Source organism: Primulina huaijiensis, chromosome 7 (genome assembly GCF_012295235.1).
Source record: "Primulina huaijiensis isolate GDHJ02 chromosome 7, ASM1229523v2, whole genome shotgun sequence".
NCBI lineage: Eukaryota > Viridiplantae > Streptophyta > Magnoliopsida > Lamiales > Gesneriaceae > Primulina > Primulina huaijiensis.
The window spans coordinates 19,163,122-19,177,108 of NC_133312.1; the positions used below are offsets into that span (position 1 = coordinate 19,163,122).

At 32.2% G+C, this 13,987-nt stretch overlaps 2 protein-coding genes across 2 annotated transcripts; one reads left to right on the top strand and one right to left on the bottom strand.

The window, feature by feature from the left end:
* Positions 1-2,708: 2,708 nt before the first annotated feature.
* Positions 2,709-7,143, bottom strand: LOC140980677 (phytosulfokine receptor 2). The gene is made up of 2 exons (XM_073446659.1): positions 3,061-7,143; positions 2,709-2,957 (listed from the first exon to the last, which is right to left on the bottom strand). The coding sequence occupies exon 1, from the start codon at positions 6,385-6,387 to the stop codon at positions 3,265-3,267; it is 3,123 nt and encodes a 1,040-aa protein (XP_073302760.1). The 5' UTR covers positions 6,388-7,143; the 3' UTR covers positions 2,709-2,957; positions 3,061-3,264.
* Positions 7,144-12,358: 5,215 nt separating this feature from the next.
* Positions 12,359-13,360, top strand: LOC140980191 (early nodulin-like protein 1). The gene is made up of 2 exons (XM_073445897.1): positions 12,359-12,585; positions 12,671-13,360. The coding sequence occupies exons 1-2, from the start codon at positions 12,411-12,413 to the stop codon at positions 13,147-13,149; spliced, it is 654 nt and encodes a 217-aa protein (XP_073301998.1). The 5' UTR covers positions 12,359-12,410; the 3' UTR covers positions 13,150-13,360.
* The last annotated feature ends 627 nt before the right edge of the window (positions 13,361-13,987 follow it).

The following is a 13,987-nucleotide window of genomic DNA, read 5'->3' on the forward strand; positions in this document are numbered from 1 at the left end:
TAGCAGTTTCTTGTTCAAAAATTTATATTGTTTAGAATTTGAATAACAAGAAATTTTTCAACAGTTTTGTGAATTTGAATAACAAGAAATTTTTCAACAGTTTTGTGACGAAAATTTATATTTTTTGGAGTTTGAATATATATTACAGCATGTCCTTATCTGCAAGGGTAGGTCTCTTGTAATACGATCTAACGAATATTTATCTATGAGACGGGTCAATCATACCGATATTCACAATAAAAAGTAATAATCTCAGCATAAAAAATAATATTTTTTAATGAAAGATTAAAATAAGATAATATTATTAACATAAAAAGTAATATTTTTTCATGGAGGACTCAAATGAGAGATCTTTCTTACAAAATACGATTCGTGATATTGTCTCATACAAATTTTTGTTTATCTTACAATGCAATATTTTGCTATAGTTTTTCAAATGATAATATAAAAATTGTAGTAGAAATTTATTGTACCGTTATATAACTAAAATTAACTGTAATATGTATTTATTCACATAAAGTTTTTATCTATTCATATTATTTCAAAATGGATAGTTTTACTCGTCATTTTTTTTTTATCAATTCTGTATAAATATTGTTTTTAGTTTGCTTTATCAATAAATAGTTATATATATAATTTTTTATTTTATAACAATAACTTGTTTGAAATTTTATTTAATCAAAACATATATTAAATTGTTCCATTTGTTTTTTGATTTCCAAACCATCTAACGTAAGGTTGTTCAAACTTCGGATAAAATCGAAAAAATCAAAAATCCAAATCGAAAAAATCGAACATTGAATCGAACCAAAAATCGAATTTTATTATTCGGAGATAAATGTTAAAAACGAAATTTATTTGAATCGGTTTCGGATTATATATGTCAAAATCGAACCGAACAAAAATCGAAATTTCATTAAATTAATAATTTTATTTTTATTATATATTTTTTGAGAAGATATCAGTGAATGATTAATTATTTTGAATAATATTTAGTTGATTGTTGTTATGTAATTCATGTAGACTTTATATTTAAATGTTTTACTAAGAAATCACGTAAAAAGATAACATATTATATTTTACAATATATTTATTTTATTAATTTAAATAATTGTATTAAAATCGAAATAACCGACCGAAATAATTGAACCATTTCGGTAGAAAATCGAACCGAAGAAAAATGGTTTGGATATCGGATTATATATTTGTAAAACCGAAAACCGAAAAAATCGAAATAAAAAACCGAAAATCGAACCGACCGATGAACACCCCTAATCTAACGTGTTAACAAAATTTAAGTACTATTTTTTACAAAAATATGATATACATTTTATATGATAAAAACCATAACTTTCTACATTCACTGCATTTTTCTCTTAATATTTTTTTCAATATAAGAATTACTATAGTAATTTTAAATATATAATCTTTTTGAATATTCATCCGTTAATTATTTCTCTTAATAGTTAATGATTGACAATACAGTTTAGATAATGGCTATTACAAGAATTTATTTGTTTAGTACTCAAAACTTTACAGCATTTAATGACGCCTATAAAATACAAATGGTCCCTGTAATTAATAAATACTAAATAAAATAATAATAATTTATATATTTATGTTTTTTCAACATAATTTCTTCCTCAATTTATTTTTTTAATATAATCTCGACAAAGATAATCTTTTGTTGTGCTATTATACTAAAAAACATATAATATTTTCATCATATGCAAATTTCTTTATCAAATAAATATATATTTTATTTTAAGCAGATTTTCTTAACAAAATGTTATTTTTCTATCAAAGTATTTTGATCGTTTTGATTTTGTTGTCATAAATTGATAGAAATGAAGCCAAGTATTTTGGTAACTACAAAAGTTCATATTTATGTAAATTGGTTTGTATACTAAAACTAATTTTTTGAAGGTGCAACGTATATTTGTTATGGTTGATCATTTAATTCATAGGAAAGGAATTAATTTATTTAAATTTTAGTATATTTTGTACCTTTTAAATGAAAATTTATATTGTTAAATAATTTTTGCAAGTTATATTTGTCATTTATTTAAATTTAATATTGTTTACCTTTTTAAATTAAATTTAATATTGTTTTAGACAATGTATTTGATGACATTCATTAAATGTACATTCAATTTCCTTGGTGTGTTTTATAGATTTGTAAATTAACCAAGTCGCTCGTGAGTTATTCGGAAATTATCTCGGTAAAATCTTGTTCGAGATCGTTCGTTAAGCTTAACGAACCAATCTCGAGCTCGACAATTTTATCGAGTCGAACTCAAGTTAAAGGATATTTGTCTTGAGAAGTCTATCTCCTTAAATTCTCGACCTTTATTTATCTTTTGGCTAACAATGCTCGACAAGCTCGTTTCGAGCTTGTTTAACAATTTTAGTTCGACTCATACCTCATACTCGTTAAAGATGATAAACAAGCTATTAATGAGCCGGACTCGAGCAATTCGTGAACTTAATAATTTTGAAACAANTAAACTAATCGAGCTTAAGCCTAATATTGTTTGTTTCAGCTCTTTTACAGCCCTATTTCCATTTATCATTATGTTATATTTTTATATTTGCCCCCATTTTAGCACTTATTTTTCAGCCCTATTTCAAAATTTATACCAAAATCTTTGCCTAAACATTCACGAAAAATTTGAGTCAGAAATTTGAAATCCATAAATCCAAACACAGTACAAGGTTGCATGCGGATAAAAATATTTGTATTCTCCTGAACATGAACGTTAATGTATGCATTACAATATATATAACTTAGCGTAGCACTAGAAACACCAAGTATATGGAGTTGTTTTCCGGAGCTTAACATAAAGCCTTGGTTCTAGACCAGAGTCCAAGCCTGGTTGAGTTACACAGGAGCAAGTGTGAACCAAGGGAACAAGAAACAAAGAAATTGGACAGAAGCATATGATACCATACTATACCTGTTCAAGACACCAGAAACTTGACGAGTTAATGCAAAATATGAAAGGAGGATGTGTAAAAGCGAAGAAGTGTATTGTATCGAAGGAATTTCAGAATTCTTACATGCAAAGAGACTGCTGTAGGATGCTGAGCTACACGGCATGAAAACTTTCTAGTTCCTCAAAACTGAAGCAATGTACAAAAGAAAATTCAAATCATCAGAGTCCTATTCCTATTACAACCCTTGAGGTACAATTGAAGTTCATTTTCTGACAGTCATGCATGCATTTACAAGCATGTATTAAAAAGGCCGGATGGAACTCGTTCTCAAGATTTTCCTGATTCAATTGCATCAAGTAATGAAACAACTTCTTCAATCGAGGGTCTTCTTCTAGGATTTTCATCTATGCATTTACAAGCAACAAACAGAACCTCCATGAGTTGTTTTTCACAATCTTTATGCCATATACTCGAATCGAATATTTCCTTCTCTTTTTTCTCGAGCTTCTTCTGATACATCCACGGCACTAAAACTCTACAATTCCTTCCCTTACAAACATCAACAGGTCGTCTTCCTGTGATAAGCTCAAGAAGAACAATTCCGAAGCTGTAAATGTCACCCTTGAATGTTGCCGTCAATGTCTGACTATACTCGGGTGGAATGTATCCCAATGTGCCAACCAAATCTGTTGTTACGTGTGTATCATGTGGATGTAGCAGCCTTGAAAGTCCAAAATCGGCCAAATGGGCCTCAAATTTCTCATCCAACAAAATGTTGCTAGTTTTGATGTCTCGATGGATTATATTCGGCTCATTATGCAAATAAGCTAGCCCGTGTGCCGCTCCTTGAGCTATTTTCAATCTTGTCTCCCATGCAAGAAACGAACTCCCGTCAACCCTTTCGTGCAACCAATAATCCAAGCTTCCATTTTCCATATATGAATAAACTAACAACCTGTCGTTCCCATAAACACAGTAGCCTTGAAGAGAAACAAGGTTCTTGTGCTGAGCTCTGGACAGAGCTTCCACTTCAGCTTGGAATTCACGTTCCATCTGCCCACAATCTCCAGAAAGTCGCTTGATAGCAACTTTTGAGCCATTTGGTAGATTAGCCTTGTAAACTAGACCAAATCCTCCACAGCCAATAATATTTGATTGGTGAAAATTGTTCGTTAACTTGAGTAAATCTGAAACTGTGAGATCTCTGCAATCTGTGTTCTTGAAAAGCACCAGCTTTGGAGATCCAAACGCATAGGAAAATCTTGGAGCCTGGCAGGTTTCCTCCATATCTTCGATCGGAACTCGAGTATTTCTTCTTGATATCCTTATCAAAATAAAAGCCAAGATCAAAGCGATTCCAGTGCCAATGCTGATTGTTATTCCAAATATACTGCCTCGAACAAACTTGCCATGTGCATTAGGTGGTTGAGTCGGCGATTGGCGCTCCATGTCATTGACAGAACAAGGAGAAATCATTTTTCCGCAAAGTCCAGGATTCCCATCAAAGCTGGAGCTGGGAAAGCTAAGGAACTGGCCCCCTGTTGGAATTGCTCCTACCAGATGATTATTAGCGACACTAAACTTCGATAGGAAGGTAAGCTGATTGAAAGATGAGGGAATAGATCCATGAAGGTCGTTAAAAGACAAGTCTAACATCTCCAGGTTTACCATATTTGAAATGGAACTCGGGATGGTCCCAGTTATATTATTCCTACTCAAATCTAACACATGAAGCTGTCTTAGGCATCCTATTTCAGGCCAAATTGATCCATTAATTCTATTATTGCTCAACAATATGGAAGGAGGGAAACTTGAAGCTTGATTATACTGCAGGCCACTGGCACTTTGGTTTCTCTTGACGAAAAGTGGAATACCAGAGGACATATTAAGACTCGGAAAATAAAGAGTTACAGAAACAAGGCTCTTGAGCTCTGTGATGCCTTTTGGAATTGCTCCAGTTAGCGAATTATTTGAAAGGTCCAAATAGAATAAGCCTTCCATCTGACCTATCCATGAAGGAATGCTGCCTTGTAAATGGTTCCACGACAAGTCAAGAACTTGCAACTTCCGACAATTTAACAGCCAATCAGGGATTCTACCAGTCAGGCCACAGTTTCCCAGTGCAAAAAGCAATAAGCCCTCAAACCCAGTTATGTTTCCTGGTATTTCCTCACCATGAAAATTTTTAGTGAGTATAAGAGTGGTCAGATTTCTGCAATGCCTCAAGACAGATAATGAGCCCGTCAAATTCGCAAGGCTGTTATTAGACAAAGAAACAAATGAAAGAGAGGAGAGATTTGTGTATATTTCCGGGATTTGTCCGGTTAAATCATTCCTGGCAAAGCTCAAAATTCTTAGTTCATGGCAACTAGATAGTGATTCTGGCAAGGAACCAGAAAAATAATTACTAGCAAGATCAAGAGTACCGAGCTTAGACATTCCTGAGAAATCAAGACCAATGGGACCCCGGAGAGTGTTGTTCCGCAGATCAAGCACCTGCAGCTTAGAGCAGTGTGCCAAAGTGTTGGGTAATGAACCAGAGAACAGATTAGAAGGTGCAACAAACTGCTCTAGTTCAGTTAAATTTCCAAAAACATTAGGAAGTGAACCTGAGAACCCATTCTCAGTCAAAATCAAGGTTCTAAGATTTAAAAGCTTACTGATTTTATAGCTCACGTGTCCTGAAAAATTATTTGAAGAGATTGAAAGGTGCTGCAGCGATGATAACAAGTATAAGGAATTCGGAAGGTCACCAGAAAATGAATTGAAATCCAAATGCAGCTCACGGAGCGATGCATTGCAATTTTCCAAGCCTTCAAGCCCCCCTGAGAAATTGTTAGATGACAAATCCAGAACCTGAATTTGGTATGAGAAAGTACATAATTTGGAGCTGAGTTCACCGGTACAAAGATTGTTACTTATATTGAATACAACAAGATTCGGAAATATCCCAAGATCAGCTAGGTTTTCGGTGAACATATTGGTAGAAAGGTTGAGGGACCGAACTAATTTTAACCCAGACATAGCCATGAACGGTGATCCACTTAACATATTGTGACTAAGATCAAGGATTCCCAGCTGCTTCAAATTAGAGAAACACAATGGCAGGCCGCCTTCGAGAAAATTAAGCGAAAGATCAAGCCTTTCCAATAGATCCAATCTGCATAAGGACTCGGAAATTACGCCCTTCAAGCCTTTTCCAGACAAATTTAAAGCAACCACTCTTCTTCCTCCAGACGACCCATTAACAAAATCCTCACAGACAATACCTTCCCATTCACAACAACTTGATTCGTTAGACCGCGAAAAATTTACAGAACCCTTGATCAGTTGGCCTGAAAATTCCTTCAATGCTGCCAAATCATTTGGATCACAGTTTTGGGTAGGCAATCCAAGACTCCGCGAGGAGCAGAAAAATAAAGCCAAGAACACCAAAGTAAAAAAACCCATCAAGAAAATTATCCGGCAAGCAGAGAACCAGCTAAAGTAAAGGCTAACAAAAACCAAGAACTCTAAAAAATTATTGATCTCCCTACTTTTCAGAATGAAAAAGAAATCCGAATTATGAAAATTTTCCAACTCACAACCTATAAGCCTCAGAAACCACAAAGGGTCAAATCATAACATTTCTAAGGGAAGCAACAATTAAGATCCCGTCTCCCACATGAACTAAAATCTTAAATCACTCCCTCAGATACATTTTCCAAGCCAAAAATCTTGAGATTCAAAACTCTAAACGGATCAAAACCATCTCTTCACAGAAACTACACAACCACTTCCCAAAAGACCTAAAAAATAACGGAGGAAAAAGAAGCACAACAAACGACTTGCAGCATAACCTTTCGTTCTTATGATTCAAAAATCCCCATGTTCCCAATTTGCAGACATAAATGGTAAAAATAGATTTTCTTTGTAAAACTTACAGACCAAATCCCCTCATTAAATACATATTTCTGTCCGTATCACTTGCAAATGAAGCAATCCATCACATAGAGCTAGAGTCCACCAAGTGGACGGAAAAAACAGTCAGAAAAATTGGCTCATATTTTCACCCCTGCCCTGCCGAGCAATTTGAAACCAAAGAAACTGCAGAAAAAGAAAAGGATCAACATGAGATGAAAAGGGCAAGTTTTGAACACTGATTACACTCGCCAGTGCGTGAAAAGTCGGTTTGCTCATTGAAAATGATGCCGTAAGGATTTGACTTTTGTCATTAATATTTTTTTGGTTATAAAAATACAGAGCATCGAAATCAAATATTATTACAAAATTACATTTGGTTTTTATCAGCGATTGACTGTATTTGAAATATCATTTTTAGTTGTGGGTTTTTGTTTTTTTTAACAAATTATATTGTTGCATTAATTATTTGTATTTATATTAGGCCATTATATTATTTATAAATCATTATATAAATCATCAAATCAAACTATTGATTAATTATTTTTAATTAATACAAATAAATAAATATTTAAAAATATTTATTTATTTAAAATTCTATTTATAAATTTATTTGATTAAATATTTTAAATTTTTATGTTTATTTTTTTAATAACACTAATAAAAATAACACCCCAGTTAGAGGGTTTTTTTATTATTAATTTAAAAATAAAAAATATTTCAAAAATAATTTAAAATAAAATAATTTTTCAAAATTACTTTAATCTGTACTCCGTAAGCACGGATTAGAGTGATGTGGAGCATTATCCGTGTTTTGTAAGCACTGATGCTCCACGTGGACAAGCATCCGTGCTTATAAAGCACGGATTCTCCACGTGGACGAGCATATGTGCTTCTCCACCTCATTCCACTATAATATTTTAATATTATTAATATTGTATTTTTATATTAATATTGTATTTTTATGTGATTGAAATTCAATTAATAATAATAGCTTAAATAGAAAATAAACAATGTAAATTTAGAAATAGAATGAAAATATTATAATTCAGCGTAAGTTTTATCGATACTATATGTTAAAGTTAAACATCTTATTGGCGTATTGATGAAATACTACTATTTTTATTCTCTTTAATTCTCTCCCTCCAATCCTCTCATATCTATAATTTTTCAATCATCCAACCAAATAATACAAAATATTTAATAATTACCATATTTTTTATATTTTTCATTCGAATTAAATTAATTATTAAAAATTATAAATAATAATAATAATAATAATAATAATAAATATATTTTCACGACGTGTGAGTTTTTATGTTGTGATTGAAATTCAATTAATAATAATAGCTTAAATAGAAAATAAACAACGTAAATTTAGGAATAGAATGAAAATATTATAATTCAACGTAAGTTTAATCGATACTATATGCTAAAGTTAAATATCTTATTGATGTATTGGTGAAAGACTACTATTTTTATTCTCTTTAATTTTATACCGTTCAATCACCTAACAAAATATTTAATAATTACAATATATTTATAAATATTTATATTTTTTATATTTTTCATTCGAATTGAATTAATTATTAAAAATTATAATAACCAATAATATATTTATAAATATACTTTCACGTTGTGTGAGTTTTTATGTTGTGATTGAAATTCAATTAATAATAATAGCTTAAATATAAAATAAACAATGTAAATTTAGGAATAGAATAAAAATATTATAATTCAGCGTAAGTTTTATCGATACTATATGCTAAAGTTTTCTTATGCTCGTTTTCGAATAATACTTTTTCAGTTGTTATGAATGATATTTTTATGCCATAGAAATATTTTTGTACTTGGACTAATTTCAAGAATTTAGTCAAACATTTTATTTAATACAAAATGCGATGGTTACAATTTAAGTAAGAAATTTTTTTATTTTTTCACAAATTTTAAAGTCGTATTAGTTATTTTAGCACGGGACGTTACACTGTTGGTTTAGGAGGAATAACAGAATATTTTTTTATACACCCGAGGTAATAGGTTTTTATTGTCTTCCTACTCTCTGTAACAATGAAATTCATCGAGACAATGACAATGAATTTCATTTTTCCCATGTCGTATATTATCTTTGGGGCTTAAGTTTAGTGATCATAAAAAAAGAGAAAATTGTTAGATCTCTTAGTTTTGATGATAACAAACAATAATTTATTGCATTAAATCAAGCTGTCTTTTGCTTTGTATTACATGTACTCGACCGTTTAAGAAGAATTTATTTAAGCGATCTCGAAATACTAAGCTATTCAACTGATTCACATCTGTAGCATATTTTATCTACTCGACCTCTTGTGAACCAGTCTATGTCATATATATAGATGACTTGATCACTCACTCTATCCAAGAACATTAATAAATGGTCGAGTAAAGTTATCTTCAAATACGAGCCACAGATATTACAAGGATCCCATCTACTTTATCAGAAAACTTGGTAGACTTATCATATCCAACTAACAAGATGTCAGAAGATCAGAAATTTTTGCACAAAAGTCTACACGCGGAGCTAGTTATTTTTTGTTGTCACTGGTCGTTTCCTATCATAGTTGGTAAATGTCAAAATGCTCATTAATTGAAGAGTATGTTAATGTAAGACAATGCTTTTGCATTAATATGCTCATTTAATGAGATACAGACAAACGTTGAACAGGTAAATGCAAAAAGTACTATAAATAGAGAATGACAAAAAAAAGTTTAATTAAATACACAAAGGCTAAAATGCATTTTTTTTAAGCAAATATCATTCAAGTTTGCATTCTCCGAAATTATTTTTGAGCACTCATCACCTTAATATTCACTACTACTCATCAGCTCTGGGTTCAAATAACATTTATCAGACCATCAAGGGTTTCTGTCAAAATACTCGACCGTTTTTTGCAAAGATCGTTTGAGGAGTTTTTCGACAGTTTGAATATGAAGATTCATCACTTTATTACGTATGTATTATAGTGGTTGTTAGAATGTGCGTCTCAACCGTTTATAAGAATACTAAGAGTTTCAACTTTATGTAGTTGATAAGTTCTAAGGTTGAAGCGGGTTCTTACAAATTGTTATAAAACCAAAGTCTTCTAGTGAAATTCTTTCTAAGTGGAAAAAATGATGACATAGGAGCTTGAGTCTCCGAACATCTATAAAAATACTTGTGTTATTTTCTTACTAAATTGCTATATTTGAGTGCATAATTTTCACAAGAATCATCATACTGTTTTCCTCACAAATATGTGGCAAGACCTTTTTTAAAGTGTTAAGAAAATCAGGTCTTGTATAGCATAAAATGAGCTCACAAATTTTTCACCGGATCAAATTTCAAATATTAAGATAATAATTTTTTTTAAAAAATAGTTTTCTTTATTAATAAAATTTAAATTTTGTAATAATGATACTGAAATTAAAAAGTTCACGCCTGTTATGTATTAAACTCGTTTAATACAAGCAATCACAGTTCTGACCCCTTTTTTTCTCTGTCTTGATTAAATTATTAAGTTTATCGCATAATATCCCTTAATTCTGCTTAGTTTCACTTCTTAGAATATTGGTCTGTGGTACTTTTGTGCTTCTATTGGAGGAAATAACCTTGTTCACGCTATTATCTTAGAGTAGGTCTCTTGAGAGACGGTCTCACGAATCTTTATCTGTGGGACGGGTCATTAACCCTACCGATATTCACAATAAAAAGTAATACTCTTAACATAAAAAGTAATACTTTTTCATAAATGACCCAAATAAGAGATCCGTCTCACAAAATACGACCCGTGAGACCGTCTCACACAATTTTTTGTCATTTTCTTATAGTGTTGAAGATGGCCTTAGTCGATTATTCACACGGTGTAGTTTCTGTGTAGTAAGTTATACTGCGTCTTGTTAAAATCTCGAGTCTCTTATTTATTGGTCAGTACAACAATGGCAACACAATTTTCATCAATTAGGAATTAACTTAATATGGAGTTATGAAATCTCTAAAAAAAATTTTAATACATAAACTAACCCTTCCATAAATATTTGATCTCCCTATGTTAATTTCATGCTAAAAAATATTTAACTATTATAATTTTCAAAATGCACTATATATCCATGTACACATCTTATTATATCCGTTCATTTATGCTAAATATAGTTGAATAATATAAATCAACAAAGAAATAATGTAATGAATTTGCATGCTAAAAGTAGAGTTTCAAGATATTAAGCATGAGTTGTATTTCCATCATTTTTAAGAGAGTGAATGAGCAAGGAAAATTCCAAGAATTTTTTATAAGTTCACTAAAAAAAAACTTGATTTTAGCGATGGTTGTAGCGACGGAAATAACCGTCACAAAGCTAATTAGCGACGGATCTCCAAAACGTCGGTAAAGTCAGCGTCGCTAATTTTGGCGATGGTTTATCAAAATTTGATATAGTGATGGACATTTTAGGTAGTCAAAATTTGACATTTAGTCTTTTCTCCGATCAAATGTTGATATAGTGATGGACATTTTAGACCTGTCTGCTAAAATTGGAAAATCCAACAAAAAACAAATTATACATACATAAAATCAATTTATCGTATTAAAACAGAATTTTGACCAAGTAGAAAGCAAAAAAACCACGTAGGTCAACTTACGGGGAATATATTTTAGAATTTTCCCTGCATAAACGCGATTGAACGAAGCATGGAATTTTATATAAATTTCTATGATGTCAAAAAGTTTTTTAAAAAAAGAAAATTATAAGTTTACTCAGTTAAACTATGACTTCTGCGGCAATAATTAAGACTAATATGAATAATAATTAAGAAGAAGATAAGTTTTATTTATAAGAATAATAATTTTGAAAAAAGTTGAAATATAATGAATGACAATTTCTTTACTTGAATATGTTGTTTACAAATTATTATAACTATGGGTCAAATATTATGACAAGCGCTTTAGGTGATGCGGTTTGGTGCGGTTCTCGGAAAAAAAAAGTAACCGAATTGTGTATGTAGTGCGGCTTATGATTATTATTTTTAATTGCGGCTTTTATAAAATATTATGACAAACGATACGGTGAAATTCGGTTTGGATGGTTCGGGCTGTTAATAAAAAAATTTGATCACCCGACTTCTAACAGTTCAACAAAAGCGTTCCAAGAAAAAAAAAACTAAAAATAAAGAATATTATGTAACAAATAAGAACATTAACCAATTTTTTCTTTCTCTTTGAGAATATGAAAAGCTGGTATTAATATTCTTGCTGTATTTTAATACAGATATTTCTGATCATAAATAACTTTGATTTGGTCATCTGGAATTACTTAATTCATAAACACATTTGGTCAAAAATATAAACGCAGTTATGTCCAAATTAATATAGCCATTTATACCATAACTTCCTGTGGAATTGGCAACGGCAATTTGTATAGTAATTCTTTATAAAGTTCCGATTCAAGAAATTTCTTTCCTTCACTCATCAGTTACCATTTGGGATCACTCTTCCTCTATAACAGTTTCGACTGATTTCAGGAAAATTTATCCAAACAGACTTCCTCTTCTTATCGCCATCTATTTCATGGCGTATTATCAATATAACAGATATATTTTCATTTCTTTTTTCTTGGTTTTTACGTGTTCCGTGGACGCCTTCCAGTTCAGAGTCGGAGGTAAAGATGGATGGACTATAAACCCTTCGGAAAAGTACCGTCATTGGGCTGAAAGAATGAGGTTTCAAGTTAATGACACCCTCTGTAAGTTTTTTTGAATTATTGTTTATGGGATTCTTTTTTAAAGAATAAAGAAGAAATTCTGGGCTTGATTTGATCTCTCGTGTAGTGTTCAAGTATAAGAAGGGTTCGGATTCCGTGCTGGTTGTGAAGCAGGATGATTACGAAAAATGCAGCTCGGGGAACCCCATCTTGAAGCTGGATGATGGGGATTCAGTCTTCAAGTTTGATCGATCGGGCCCTTTCTTCTTCGTATCGGGCAAGAAATCCAACTGTGACAAAGGGCAGAAGCTGATCGTCGTGGTTTTATCCGTCAGGGACGGACTCTCTCCGCCGCCTTTTGCGGAGGCACCACGTCCCAGTGCTCCAGCGCCCGAGTGGCAATTACCTCCACCAGTACCTGATCAGTCACCATATGCATCGCCTACACCAGCGTCGCCTGGCATCGGAGATACATCGCCGGGAGTTAATGGAAGTGGCGGCCAGCCGCCACGGCGCTCATTTGCTCCACCGGAATTCGGTCCTGTTTTCTTGGTGTCTGCAATTTCACTTGTACTCAGTTTGCTTGGTTTGGTCTGTCCCCGTTGAGATTTTTTAGGATTTTTCACGTTTTCAGGTTATTTTAGCATTTATTTTGTTTATTGTAATACACTTTCTACGCATTATTTTCCCTATCATGTGTCGTCTTCTTATTTATTTGGTCGGAGTTCACAAGGATTATGAACGGGCTCATGTATTATAATGAATGAAGATCCACTATCACATTTTGGTAAATAAAAGTTAATTTAAAGAATAATAATACCCGTAAGGACGAGCCCATGTAAAAGCCCAAATGCCAAGCCAATTCATGTGTGCCCAAATGACAGAGGATGGCCTAGATTGGAAAAACTAGCAATCAGCTGAGTAGGTCCTCCATGGGACGACTTCCTGTTAGAGTAGATGTCCTGTAAGTCAACTGTTGGCTAGCGAATTTATTGACTCAGTTGTAATAAACAATCTTTATTTTAATATAATTTACTTTCTAATGGTTTTTTGTACTTTATCTGTATACACATGCAAGCAGCATAGATAAAGTCCTTGATTATGCTTTAATACAAATGAATCATAATTCGATGTTGAAACTCATTTGTAAACACTGCATATTCTAAATTCGTTCCTAGTCGATTCAGCCGCCTAAAACAGGGGTAAAGGTCGCTTGAGCTCGAGACTAGCATCTGTGATGTTGTGTACTGCGTTTCTTGGTAAGGGCATAGAGATGTCCAAACATACAGATGGGTAGTCATATGATGATTATACCGAACAACCCTCCCTCGGACTTTCCAAGTGGTTATCATTCATCGAGAGGATAAGTCTGTGGTTATGATTGTACACCATTAGACCTCACGACCCGGGACAACACTGAGGCTCTATATGCTAGGGCTGTGCT